The 14,507-nt window shown below is 35.5% G+C and overlaps 1 protein-coding gene across 1 annotated transcript in view; it reads left to right on the top strand.

Annotated features, from left to right (window-relative positions):
• The window catches only part of WDFY3 (WD repeat and FYVE domain containing 3), a 257,771-nt gene that overhangs the window by 108,109 nt on the left and 135,155 nt on the right, over positions 1-14,507 (top strand). The window contains exons 9-11 of the mRNA XM_008065474.2: positions 5,598-6,065; positions 7,844-7,945; positions 10,587-10,780. Coding sequence (XP_008063665.1) covers positions 5,598-6,065; positions 7,844-7,945; positions 10,587-10,780 — 764 coding nt within the window. The remainder of the gene's footprint in view (positions 1-5,597; positions 6,066-7,843; positions 7,946-10,586; positions 10,781-14,507) is intronic.

The following is a 14,507-nucleotide window of genomic DNA, read 5'->3' as shown; positions in this document are numbered from 1 at the left end:
CTCACCTCCACTTCCCAAAGTACTGGGATTACAGGTGTGAGCCATCATGGCCGGCTCACTTTGTGCATTTCTACATTACATGGATGGAACTTAATTCACATTCTAATCTCTGTACCCATTAGATGTACAGTCATCCCTCCATAGCCATGGGGTGTTTGTTCCAGGACTTCTGCAGATACCAAAATCCACAGATGCTCAAATCCCTTATATAAAATGGTATAGTGTTTGTATGTAACCTATACATATCTTCCCATATACTTTAAATTATTTATAGATTACTTATAATAACTAATACAATGTAAATGCTATGTAAATAGTTATTATACTGTATTATTTAGGCAATAATGACAAGAAAAAAGGTCTGTACGTGTTCACTATGGATGCAACCAGTCCTTATTTTTTCTCGAATAATTTTCATTCATGTTTGGTTGAATCCACAGATAGAGCCCACGAATACTGAGGGCCAGCTATTTATGGAGAGCTGAAGTAGCAATGCTTGTATTTTATTTAAAACTAAACAAATTTAAGTACAGAGGAGCTACATTATTTCATTCAGGTCAGAGAATAAATTTTATAGTCTAGATTTCCAAATATTTGGATCTTAAGAATATTTAACTTCGTAATTATGCAGGCTGGTTTTATTGTTTATTTATCTTTCTAAAAATGCACAATAACTATTTTGAAATAACCAGAGCCTAGAGGCCTCTAATTGTTTGTTTCACATGATTGTTACTTGCTAAGTATTCAATAGGGTAATATTTCCATATAAAATTTAACCAGCAAAAAAATGCCAACATGTCTGGTTATATAAATTTCACAGTATGTATCTATACATTTGATGACATAAAAGTCAACAGTTTTTGAATCAGTGAAAAGAGATGGGGTCAAACTCAGTGTGATATGATGTATCTTTAGTGCATAAGTTGTATACAACCCTTTAAACTTGTATAGAACCTATTAAACTCTGTTCAGTAAGTATAAAGTTCACACATTTCCCTGAGTGGATCAAAGTTTCATTTTATTTATTTTACTTGCTATTAAAAAAAAATGGAAGTCTCAAAAAACTCCTAATTTATAGACTCCTGCTTGAGCATTCCACATTTAACGCTTACTATGAGTTAATATAAAAATAGCTTAGCAGTGTACTTCCTATTTTGTGCTTTATTGTTGTGTCATTTGGTTCATCAATCCAATCTTCAAATTGGCATAAAAGCCAGTTGCAGTAGTGTAAATTTGTAATAAGAGAATTAATGTAGCAAAATCAGTCTTCTGCATATGTCATGGCCAGGTTTTGTCTCCTCTAAACAGGGATAGTAATTATGTAACCCAGCACCTCTTGGGGTTGTTGTGAGAATCCAGTGACATGTCTATGAAAGCAAGGTTAACTAGAAAGGATGTTGTCCTAAGAATCAGAATTTATATAATCATAAGTGACCTGACTTTCCTACACATCTATTTCTTCTTCAGAAAAATTGGTGTAATAGTCTATAAAATGAATGGGTCAAGCCACATCGTTTTGTGTTTCCTGTGTGACTCAAAATTTCCTCTTTCCCCTGGCCTACTTTCAGCTTTATTGCTAGAAACCAAGGAGATTGCTGGATTCCATATACATGACTGGATCCTGTTGTCTTTTATTTTTGCCAGCAGTATTAGAGTATAATTTGTGTTCTTTAAAATCTATACATTTAAGTGTTGAACTGGATCAGTATTGACAAACATGCATGGTTGTGTAATTATCATCATGATCACAATGTTGAGTTATTCCTATCCTTCTAAGAAGTTTCTTTTGCAGTCAGTCCTTCCCCCTCTACCCTTGCCCAATCTGCTTTAGTTTTGCCCTTTCTAGAAGTTCATAAGCTGGAATCCTACAATATATAGTTGTTTTATGTCTGGATTTTTTCACTTAGAGAATAGTAGTCAACCTTTAACCTTGAAGGATGTGTTCTAAGACACCCAGGGGATGCCCGAAACCAAACATAGTACCAAACCCTGTATAGTATATGCTATGTTTTTTCCTGTATGTACATACCTATGATAAAGTTGAAAGTTATATTTATAATTTAGGTACAGCAAGAGATTAGCAACAATATTAATTAAATAGAATAATTATGGCATATACTATAATAAAAGTTATATGAATGTGTATACTCTCCTCACCCCCTCTATATTTTATTGTATGTAATATTTTCTAAATTTGGTTGACCATGGGTAACTAAAAGCAAAACCATGGATAAGGGAGGAATATTGTGATACTTGGGAAATTTATCCATGTTATTGCATGCATCAGAAGCCTGATCCATTTTTAATCCTGGATAGTAGTTCACTTTTAGATATTCCACAATTTGTGTATGTATTCACCAGTGTATAGACATTGATTTTACCATCATTAAGTAAAACTATGAGGGACATTCATAAAAAACAAATCTTTCTGTGGATATAGGTTTTCATTTCTTTGGGGTAAATATAGGCCAGTGGAATTGCTAGGTCATATGGTTTGTGTATGTTTAACTTTATGAGAAATTGCCACACTATTCACATCAGCAATGTATGAAAGTTCTAGTTGCTTGATGTCCTCAGTAACACTTAGAACCATTAGTCTTTTTAACTCTAGTCATTATTGTGAATGTGTAATAATATCCAATTGTTTTAGAATTTTTCTAAGTGACTAATGAAGATAGCAGTTTTTCCTGTGCTTAGTCACCATCTTCTTTACTTAGGTTCAGATCTCTGTGCCCATACTTTTATAAAGATGGTGTTTTTTAATTTTTGATTTATTTATTTATTTATTTTTGGGTTATAAGAATCCTTTGGATATTCTTGATAAGTCCTTTTTCAGTCTTTTATTCTTTACTATAAGAGGAGGTTGCCCCCACCCCCCAAAAAAGAAATGAAATTATCTTTTGGAGGGCGAGCCCGTTGTAGTATACTCAGAATTTTTTCCTCTGGATCAAATGGTCAACCAAAGTTGTTATATGGAAGTTTTGAGAAGGTTGTGTCATGATTTGTGGAAGAAAAGTCACGAGTTGTGGCAAACAGGTGACTGGTTCTTTCACAATGACAGCACACCTGCCCACACTGGCTGAGTGTTCAGAAGTTTTTTTACCATAAAACAGCATGACCCCCCCATTCCCCACCCTCCCTATTCACCCAGTCTCGCCCCTAGCGATTGTTTTTTTTGGTTTTTATGGATGAAAAATGTCCTCAAAGGGAAACGTTTTACCCATGTGGAAGATTTGAAACAAAAAATGGCAGAAGCACTAAAAGGCATCCAAATTGACCAGTTCAAATCTGTTTTGAGCATGAGTAGCATCTCGATAGGTGTTTTGTATCACACAAAGAATACTTTGAAGGTGACAGAAGTTTAAACATGTAAGAATAAATACACAATTTTAATAAATTCTGGGGTTTGGGGGTCCCTCCTTGTATATTTTGTATGTTCTCCTAGTCTTGACTTGTCTTTTCTTACCAACATCTTTTGAAGATTGAAAGTTTTTAATTTTTATGAAGTTCAATTTTTTAATATTTTATTTTCTTCTATTGAAGAAATCTTTACCTAGTCCAAATTTACAAAGGTCTTCTCCAATGTTTTCTTTTTCTAATGTTTTCTTTCTCCAATGTTTCATGTTTTAACTTCTACCTTGGGGTCTGTGATACTTTTGTTTTTTGAGTCGGAGTCTCACTCTGTCACCTAGGCTGGAGCAGTGGCATGCTCATGACCACCGCAGCCTTGACCTGCTGGGCTCAGGCAATCCTTCCACCTCAGCCTTCCAAGTAGCTGGAACCACAGGTGTGCACTACCATGTCAGGTTTATTTGTTGATTTATTATAGAGATGAGGTTTCACCAAGTTGCCCAGGCTGGTCTTGAACCCCTGAGCTCAGGTACTCCTCTCGCCTCGGCCTCCCAAAGAGCTGGGATTATAGGCTTGAGCCATTGCTCCCAGCCTATGATACTTTTTACATTAATTGTTATAGGATAGGAAGTAAGGGTTTTTTTCCATATGGGAATTCTTTCTAAATTCTGTTTAATTGATCTGTGTATCTGTCCATAAGTCAGTACTACCCTGTCTTTACTGTATTTTTATAGTAAGTCTTAAATCAGGTCATTTGAGTTGCCCAATTTTTTTCTTTCTTTTCAAAATCATTTTGGCTATTCAGATCCTTTGGATTTCCATATTAATTTAATGCTCAAGTCAACTATTGAAAAAAGACTGCTAAAATGTTGATTATTATTTTGAGGACATCTCTACTTTTTATTATCTGTAGATGACTGAAAAACAGCCTTAGATAGAACAGTAGACACTGGAAATAAGACAGTAGTTTGGCATTTACCATACATGAAATAAATTTATATGTTATAAACAAAAAGCCCCAGAAAAAATATATGTAGCTGAAGATTTGTTAAAAAAAAAAACAACACTTGGTGTTTTTCAGAAATGTCCAAGCCAAGATTTCTGAACAATCTTTCTAATTCATTTAATATTTTTTGTAGTTTTGCATTTACCCTCTTTCGAAAATCCAATTTATTCTCTAAGGCTCTATGTTAATTTTTTGGTCACCCTTGCAAATGTCACAGTCCTAATAGTTGTTGACCTAGGGACAATTTTTAGAGGCAGACTACTTCTTTTCATCTTCTTCAGATGTAACTTTCTATGTTAACTTTTTTTAAATTCTCACTAATTTGACTCATAAAAGCAATGTATAACTTTTTTGTTTTTTCTAATTGATGTTTTTGAAAAGCAGAGATTTAAAATTGTAATTAGTAGCTGATCGTAATTGCTTTAACAAATGCTTACATAAAGAAATTGCACTTTTAGCTTAAAAACAAATTTCTGACTTAAAAATATATGAAAATTATAGTGTTGTAATTATAAAGGAAAATTGGAGCTTAGATTTTTTTTTTTCCTCCTATTTTCCTGCTTCATTCTTGATACCCTCAGGCAGCTTCAAGTTCTTTTCAAATTGAGAGGTGACTGTAGCCAAGGGCAATCTTACAGATAATAAAATACAACCACATAATTTCAAACTCTGAAGTATGATTCTATATAATACACTTTCATTCTCTGTAAAACAGTCTCTTACTATTTTTTTTTTTTGACTGGGCCTCACTCTCACCCAGGACAGAGTGCAGTGATGCAATCTTGACTCACTTCATCCTCTATCTTCTGAACTCAAGCAATCCTTCCACTGCAGCCTCCCTAGCCGCTGGGACTACAGGTGCATGCCACCACACCCAACTAATTTTTTTGGTATTTTTGTAGAGAGGAACTCTTACTATACTTTGTAGGTCTTGAGCTTGTGGTTTCAAGTCATTCTTCCACCTGTGCCTCCCAGAGTACTGGGATTAGAGATGAGAGCCATAGCACCCGGCCTGACCTATGTTCTTATTGAATTGAAATATTTATAATGACGCATTAATGTTTAACCAGTGGTTTTAAGTAAATGATTTGAACGTGATGAAGAAAAATAAGACCTTTGTGAAGATGGGCTATTTTCTTAGTAAATAGTTGATTAATTCCTGTTGTGTTTCAACAGACTAGTTTGTCATGATTAAGATATCACATAGCACCTACTTCTGTGGTTTTGTTTTCTATTTTAGGTCACAGTGTGAGAAACATCCAGGCATTTGCAGTTCTTCAGAATGCATTTTTAAAAGCAAAAACCAGCTTCCTTGCCCAAATCATTCTTGATGCCATCACAAATATTTATATGGCTGACAATGCCAATTATTTCATCCTGGAGTCACAGCATACACTGTCACAGTTTGCAGAGAAGATTTCTAAACTCCCAGAAGTCCAAAACAAGTACTTTGAGATGCTGGAGTTTGTTGTTTTTAGCTTAAATTATATCCCTTGTAAAGAACTTATTAGTGTTAGTATCCTCTTGAAATCTAGCTCTTCTTACCACTGTAGCATTATTGCAATGAAAACGCTCCTTAAGTTTACAAGACATGACTACATATTTAAAGATGTGTTCCGAGAGGTGGGCCTTCTGGAGGTGATGGTCAACCTTCTGCATAAATACGCTGCCCTCTTGAAGGACCCAACTCAGGCACTCAATGAACAAGGTAAAGTGCCTTCCATAAGTTTATTATTATCTGACAAAAGGATTTGGGAGAGTTGTTTGTTCTTGTGCTTTTCATTTGGTTATTGATTTGAATGTCTTTCTGATGTGTATTATTGTGACATGCTAGTGAAAATTTTCCAAAGTTAACTTGTTCAGCTGAACTCAGTGTCTCATGCCTGTAATCCCAGTACTTTGGGAGGCAGAGGCAAGAGGATTGCCGGAGCCCAGAGGTTGAGACCAGCCTAGGCAACTTGGCGAGACATTGTCTCTGCAATAAATAAAAAAATTAGCCAGGCTTGGTAGTACATGGAACTAGAGGCAGAAGGATTGCCTGAGCCCAGCAGGTCGAGGCTGCAGTGGACATCAGCGTGCCACTGCACTGCAGCCTGGGCGACTGAGTAAGACTCTGACTTAAAAAAACAAACAAACAAAACATAGTTAACTTGTTCATTCAACTTCTGTTAGGGAATAGGGGAAGGGAAACCTAGAATTATGTCATTGTAGTGGATGAGAGTTTAAAGGAAGGTAAAAACTGAAGAAAAACACGTATGATGCACATGACTAATGCTTACTATTTTCTGCTTTTTTTAAAAAAAATTTGATTCGGAATCTCACTCTGTCACCCAGGCTGGAGTGCAGTGGCACTCTCATGGCCACTGCAGCCTTGACCTGCTGGGCTTGGCGATCCTTCCACCTCAGTCTTCCAAATAGCTGGAACTACAGGTGTGCGCCACCATGCCTGGCTAATATATATTTTTTTTATTGTAGAGACTACGTCTCGCCCTGTTGCCCAGGCTAGTCTAAAACCTGTGGGCTCAGGCAATCCTTTTGCCTCAGTCTCCCAAAGTGCTGGGATTACAGGTGTGAGCCACCACGCCCAACTGTTATTCTGTTTTTAAGAGGGAATTTTTAAAAGCTTTTAGAAATAATTGGAATTATTAATTATAACTAGTTATTAATATAATTAAATGTATAGTTGCTTCAAAATGTTTTTATTATTGAGAGAAAATAAATCTATTTAGTGATATATACATATGTATTATCATTAGATATCTTTGTGATAAATCTAATAGAAGTACAGTAGTATCTGGCAGTAAGTATTAAATATGAATTAATACAAGTTGATAGGTAGCATTTATAAAGCTTTCTTTTTTGGTGTGTCAGAATCTAGCATTCTCTATGAAATTTTTGATTATAAAATACTCTGTGAGAAGGATACATTTAACTTTTACATTTTTGTTTTTAATATTTGCTGATAACTGTAACTTTCTAGCATACCAAAACAAAATCTGTTAATATTGGTTTTTAGCCTACTTTTGTCAAACATATAAATCATTTTAAGGCTTGTATTACATCAGTCACATTAGTGGTAAAAGTGAATGTTGTAGAAATATTAAAAGAAATTTTTTTTTTTTTTTTGAGTTGGAGTCTCACTCTGTCGCCCAGACTGCAGTGCAGTGGATGCTCCGGGCCACCGCAGCCTCAACCTGCTGGGCTCCAGCGATCCTTCCGCCTCAGCCTTCCAAATAGCTGGAACTACAGGCGCACACTACCACGCCCAACTAATTTTTGATTTATTGTAGAGATAAGGTCTCACCAAGTTGCCCAGACGGGTCTCGAACCCGCGGATTCAGGCAATCCACTCACCTCAGTCTTCCAAAGCGTGGGATTACAGGCTGAGCCACCAAGCCTAGCAAAAGAAATTAGTAAAATCAAACTGAATAAAGAAAATATAAGCTTATCATTTTTGTAATTTGGACCTTTGAACCTTTTTCATAGGGGACTCAAGAAATAATAGTTCAGTTGAAGACCAAAAGCACCTGGCTTTGTTAGTTATGGAGACCTTGACAGTGCTTCTTCAAGGATCAAACACAAACGCAGGTAATTTTAAAATCCACAAGCAAATACTCTGGCAGAGGAATTACCTCTAGTTACACGTTCTGTAGTGACTGTTGCTTCTGAAGTTCTCCTGTCACTACAGAGAAAAATCTGTTGACTCAGTGATGGTACAGTCATGTCCTTAAAGATGCACTGCTTTCAGCCAGTAGAAGTCTCTTAATGACAAAATATATAATATTGTGACTATATTGGATTATTTTTAAATTGCTTTTTATAGTGTATCTTGTGTTTCAAGTATTATTTTTCTAATTTTTGACTTATATAAACGTACTGATTCGAATTGCTTTTTAAAATTTTTTCCAAAATATTTGCTATGCATGGTGATTTTTAAATTTTTACATTACAAGTTAGAGTATTGTAATGTTATAACTTTTAGGAAATATATTAGAATGTTCCTTGGCGGGGGGCAGGGGCGGCAGCACATGTAGAATCACAAGGGGTACCTAAACCAGGTGAAGTGAGGGCCTATTGGGGGCCCAAACTTCACTGTAGGCGACCTGCTTGTGTAGCTAATCCTGACTTGTGCCCCAGTTCTTTATAATAAAATGAAATGTAATGGAAAAAATAAATAAAATGATTCTCTAATGAAACTTAACCTTTCCTAGATTAAATTAGATTAAATATTTTGTCTCTGAATTCTGTTTCACTTTCATTCTTTTCTACCTGTTCTTAACAGGCAGTCCAGCTACATTTACAAACTACAACTCTTGCTTTTAAAAAAAGATTACTTGAAATTTTAACATTAAAAAATTCTCAGACAATAAGGTCAACAACTTGTGAGAAATAAGTGAGGGGAAGGTGAGTTCAGATTAGTTGACTGGGTCCAGATTATAGAGAACTTTTTAGAATGTGATGAGGAGCTTAAATGGTATTTCAAGTTGTATGAGAAGCCAATGAGAGAGAGAGAGAGAGATAGACATAGAGACAGAAGATAGACAGAGACTGAGGGGCGGTCTCAACACACATGCACAACTGTTGGTGTGAAAACTGAATGCAGAGAAACGCCATGTAGTATATTTAAAATATGTGTCCCAGGTACCTTGCCAAATGAAATGCAAAGGTGAGATCATTTTTGCTTCATGGGAATTATAATCTAGTGGAGAAAAATGTATACACGTAATTATTTAAGTTTTATTTTAAAACAATTTTGGCAATTACCGAGAGAGTTGAATGAATTTAGTGGGTAATTGAAACAGTGAGGCTGATGAAGTTTATTGGTTCTGTAGTAACATCTTGTCTGTGCTATAAAGGCATATTTTTCTCATTAGGTTTAGCTGACCAAGAGACTCAGACACTTTTAAAGACATACTAGCAAGAACTTTTGATGACAATGACCTAGAAGTTGCACTGTGAGGGATTGGACATGTAGGGGAGTGGAGGACTTAGTGTGTGTGACTGAAAGTCACTTAATATATCTCTCAAAGTGACAAACATTTTCACACAGTTCTTTTCTTACTGTCTTTCTTTTCTTTATCAAGAAAGATGTTACTAACTGTATGGGCTCTGATACTTAAAGCAGTACTTTGCTCCTAGTAACTATTTAAAAAATATTAGCCATTCTGATTATCTCCTGGGCTCTAACTGGCAACCAGCAGGTACGTATATAGGCCTTTAGCTAATCAAAGGATGTCACATATCCCATGTGCTGAATCTCAAGCACATGGTTTAGAACTACTTCAAGGTCATGTAACTCTTATAAAGTTAGAAATAGAAACAGACTAAATAGAGAGGACAGTGACTGCTACAGCAAAACACATTATCAGTTATTCACTTAATAAACATTTATTGTCTTAACAAGTCAGGAGGAAATCAAGAGTTATAGGGGACCAAACATATAAACAATAATAGTAAGACTATTTGAAATAAACTAACAACGGTGTATAAACAAGGTGTTCTAAAAAGAACAATTGCGGAGAGAAAATACTAATTAGTGATTTCAGTCCCTCAGTCCATATTTTTTTATACTCAAGGATGGTATTTGATAGAATAGTATCAAGTGTGAGCAGGAGCACAGACTACAGTGCTGGGCTTTGCAGGCAGACATCCTGCGCTGTCACTTGCCAGCTCTGTGACCTTGGCCACGTTACTGAACTTCTGTATGGCAGGAAATGAGTAATCAACAAATCTGTCTGTAAAGGCTCTGGAGCAGTATGGTGACTGATGCTTTCTGTTACAGAATTGTTCTTTTCTTGTTCTTGTGCTCTACTTACGTAACAAAAAATTGTGGTTCTTTGTAATTTTTTTCCCATGGTGGAATAATTTATTCCATTTGTTTCTTACTACTGTTTTGAGGGCCTTGTTTAGTTTAAATCAAATGTATTTTGGGGACTGTCCATCTGAAAGCCTTTTACATAGGTTCATTTCAGGATTTGGTCTCCTGGTGCCTGCTTATGAAATTTCTGAATGTTCTAGATTTGAAGAATTTGGACATGGTGCATGTGCCTTTGCTGACATTTCACAGTGTAATTTTGTATTGTAATTTAAGTGGTGAAATAGCTGGGCAGATTTTATTTGCATTCTTTGGAGTTTCTTTACCTACAAAAATAGCTGAATTTTTATTCATCTGACTTCTCTCAGAACATTTTAAGTCAGCCCATGTTGTACATTTTTTCCCTCCTTGAAGGAATTTTTCGAGAATTTGGAGGTGCAAGATGTGCACATAATATAGTCAAGTACCCTCAGTGCCGGCAGCATGCCCTGATGACTATCCAGCAGCTGGTGCTGTCCCCAAATGGGGACGATGACATGGGCACTCTCCTGGGGTTAATGCATTCAGCCCCGCCAACAGAATTGCAGTTGAAGACTGACATCCTAAGGGTAAGTTAGATACAGTATGCTCTGCTCTTTTACAACTAAAATTTACAGTTATTTTAAAATGAATGATATTTAAGTTAGGGACAGGGAAATTTCAAAAATCCAAATTACCCCCTCCTCCTCCCCCCCAGATTTGTACACATTAGGGATTTGTACACATTCATGTCTTTTAGTATGTGTTAACTTATTACTGGTAAACCTTTACAGTAATTATCTTGGCTTATAGGAATCATCCTTTAAATTAAAAGGCCAGGCTCAGTGTCTCAGCCTGTAATCCCAGCACTTTGGGAGGCCAAGACGAGTGGATTGCCTGAGCCTGTGGGCTTGAGACCAGCCCGGGCAACTTGGTGAGACCTCTTTTCTACAATAAATAAAAAAATTAACTGGGCATGGTAGTACACTCTGTCCTTCCAGCTACTTGAAAAGCTGAGGCGGAAGGATTGCCGGAGCCCAGCAGGTCAAGCCTGGGGTGGTCGTGAGTGTGCCACTGCTCTCCAAACTGGGTGATGGTGTGAGACTCCAACTCAAAAAAAAAAAAAAAGTGTATTAGTGAAGTGTAGCATCTTAGTAAATACTAAATACATGTATTATCTGATCATTTAAAATCACTTATATTGTTAGGCATCTGTGAAATAAAATGTTATAAATGGCATTAAACACACATGTGTATATATATATTTGGAGGGTGGGCCCCTTGTAATACACTTGGAATTTGTTCCTCTGTATCAAACAGTCAATCAGAGTTTTTATCTGGAAGTTTTGAGAAGGTTGTATCATGATTTGTGGAAGAAATGTCCTAAGTTGTAGCAAATAGGTGACTGGTTCTTCCATCTTGACAACACACCTGCCCACACCGTGCTGAGTGTTCAGTAGTTTTTGACTAAAAACAGCATAGCCCTTGTCCTGTACCTTCCCTGTTCACTTGGTTTCACCTCAAGATATTTTTTTGTTTGTTTTCCTGGATGAATAAAGTCCTCAAAGGGAAACATTTTGCCAACATGGAAGAGGTGAACACAAAACTGCTAAAGCACTAAAAGGCATCAAAATTGATGAGTTCAAAAATGTTTTGAGCAATAGAAAAAGCGTCTTGCTAGGTGTATTGTATCAAACGGAGAGTACTTTGTAAGTGACTGAAGTTTAAACCTGTTAGAATAAATATACAGTTTTCATAAATTTCAGTTTTGGGGGGGGTCCTCTTTGTATGTATGTAATAGATATTTAAATCTTCTAGTAGATATCAAACAATATACTAGAAATTTTACATATTCTTTTATAATTTGCTCCTTAGCAGTCCTTTGACGTAAGTAGTGTCCTGTTTTACAGATGAGAAAACTTAGATTCAGAGACCTCATATAACATGGGTATTAGGCAACTAGCTTTTAAGCAGTATAGCTGACACCCAGATTTCAATACCTGTATTCTTTCCACATCACCATTATATTTTACAAAGATTTACACACGTATTTTCTTTCACACTACTGTAGTCACTGATATTTCTATATAAGAAATTTTAAAAGTCATACTATAATTAAATGTTTCACTTTTAACTTATTTACAAGTGAATTTAGTGAGGCAAGTAAGGTGGGATCAATAAGTAAAGAATATTACAAAATATATAAAACAATTCTTCTAAGTGCCAGAAACCAGTATACCAGCATCTAACATTTATGACTGTTTTCTAATGTAATCTAAGTACTAATGTATCCATTTACATGTGTCTACTTATTTAATTCTCATGAAAACAATAGGTACTATTAGTGTGCCTGTTTTATAGATTAGAAACTGAAACACAGACTGGTTAAATAACTTGCTCAAGTGTCAGTGTCTAGTAGGTAGAGAGCCTAGATCTGAACACATGTGGTCTCTTTTGAGAGTGTGTTTTTAACTTCTGTGCTATGCCGAGGTATTTCATTCTTCTATGGTTATTGTGAATGGAATTGTGCTTTTTTATTTGGGTCTCTGCCAGTTTGTTGTTGGTGTATAAGAATGCAACTATCATTTGTATGTTTATTTTGTACCCTGAGACTTTGGAGAGCGGGAAGACATCCCACAGAATGGGAAAAATATTTGCTGACTGTATATCTGACAAAGGCCTAAAACATCCAAGATCTATAAGGAACTCAAACATGCCAAAAGGAAAAAAACAAACAGCCCCATTAAAAAGTAGGCCAAAGACATGAATAGACACTCCTCAAAAGAAGACATAGGAGCAGCCAATAGACACATGAAAAAATGCTCAGCCTCACTAATCATCAGAGAACTGCAAATCAAAACCACATTGAGATACCACCTAACTCCAGTAAGAATGACCATCATTAACAAAACAAAAAACAACAGATGCTGGTGAGGATACAGAGAAAAGGGAATGAATGCTCCTGCATTGTTGGTGGGAATGCAAACTAGTTCAATCTCTATGGAAAACAGTGTGGCGATTCCTGAAAGAACTAGAAATTGACCTTCCATACAATCCAGCAATCCCCCTTCTGGGAATATACCCAGAGGAACTTAAATCGCTCTACAAAAAAGATACCTGCACACGCATGTTTATTGTAGCATTATTTGCAATAGCAAAAGCATGGAACCAACAATGCTGCCCTTCAAAACTGGACTGGATAAAAAAATGTGGTATATGATGGAATATTATGCAGCATAAAGAAGAACAAAATTATAGACTTTGTAGCAACTTGGATGGATTTAGAGTCCATAATACTCAGTGATTTATCACAGAAACAAAGAACTGAGTACCTCATGTTCTCCCCCATAAGCAGACCCTGAACATTTACTGTAATATTGTAAGAAAGGAATTGGCAGTAGCTGGAAAACACAGAAGGAGGGATGAGGAGCACGTAACATTAATAAGGGTACCTGATCTCCAACCAGCAAAGTGGGGACCAAAGGGAGACCAAAACTTTACCTGTACAATGACCACTTGTATATGTAACAACATCTTTAAATAACCCACATCTTTAAAATAAATTTTTTTTAAAAGAAAGAAAAGGCATGCAAGAAAGAAAAAGAAAAAAACAAACAAAAAACATCTGTCCTATGAATAATTGTAGTTTTAATCAAAAAGAAGCCTAGACTTTTTTTTTTTTTTTTTGGGCTAGAAACCTGGCCTTGTATTTAAATAACATCTGATGAGAGAAGTCTATTAAAATTTATATTCTCTTATTATTGACATAAAATGTCTAAATATCATTTTCCTTTTTTTAAGCTTTACGTTTTTTTATTATTGAGAAGATACAACGAAAATCATAAAGAAAAACAGTAAAATGTAAATAAAATTTATAGTAAAAGATTATCAGTTTTATTATCAGGAGAAAAGTAATCATTTAATGCCCTAAAACAACAAAAAAAGAGGCTGGAAGATAACCATATCTTAAGAAACAGAATTTAAGTTTTTTTATTACTGTCATTTATATATCACAATATAAATATCTTATACTATCTATAAAATACCAGATTATTATTAAGCTCTCAAAATTCAAGAAATTTTAAAAACTAGAAGTTTTACAGAAAAGAATCCTAACAAAATTCATTTTGAAGAATGAGATCATTTTCCAATATAAGGAGCCTGGGCTCCCTAGAGAAATAGTTATTACTAGGGCTAGAGCAGAGACAGAAACAAAATGAGCATAAACACATTTTATTTAGCCTTTAAAAAGTAAAGAAGTGGGTAACTGATAACAGAGAATATAAAGCAAGTCAATAAGTCAAGTGTAGGGAGAAA

This window comes from Carlito syrichta, unplaced genomic scaffold (genome assembly GCF_000164805.1).
Source record: "Carlito syrichta isolate Samal-C Ts95f unplaced genomic scaffold, Tarsius_syrichta-2.0.1 Scaffold308491, whole genome shotgun sequence".
NCBI lineage: Eukaryota > Metazoa > Chordata > Mammalia > Primates > Tarsiidae > Carlito > Carlito syrichta.
Note: the sequence above shows the minus strand (reverse complement) of the source record. Positions and strands in the feature narration are given on the sequence as shown.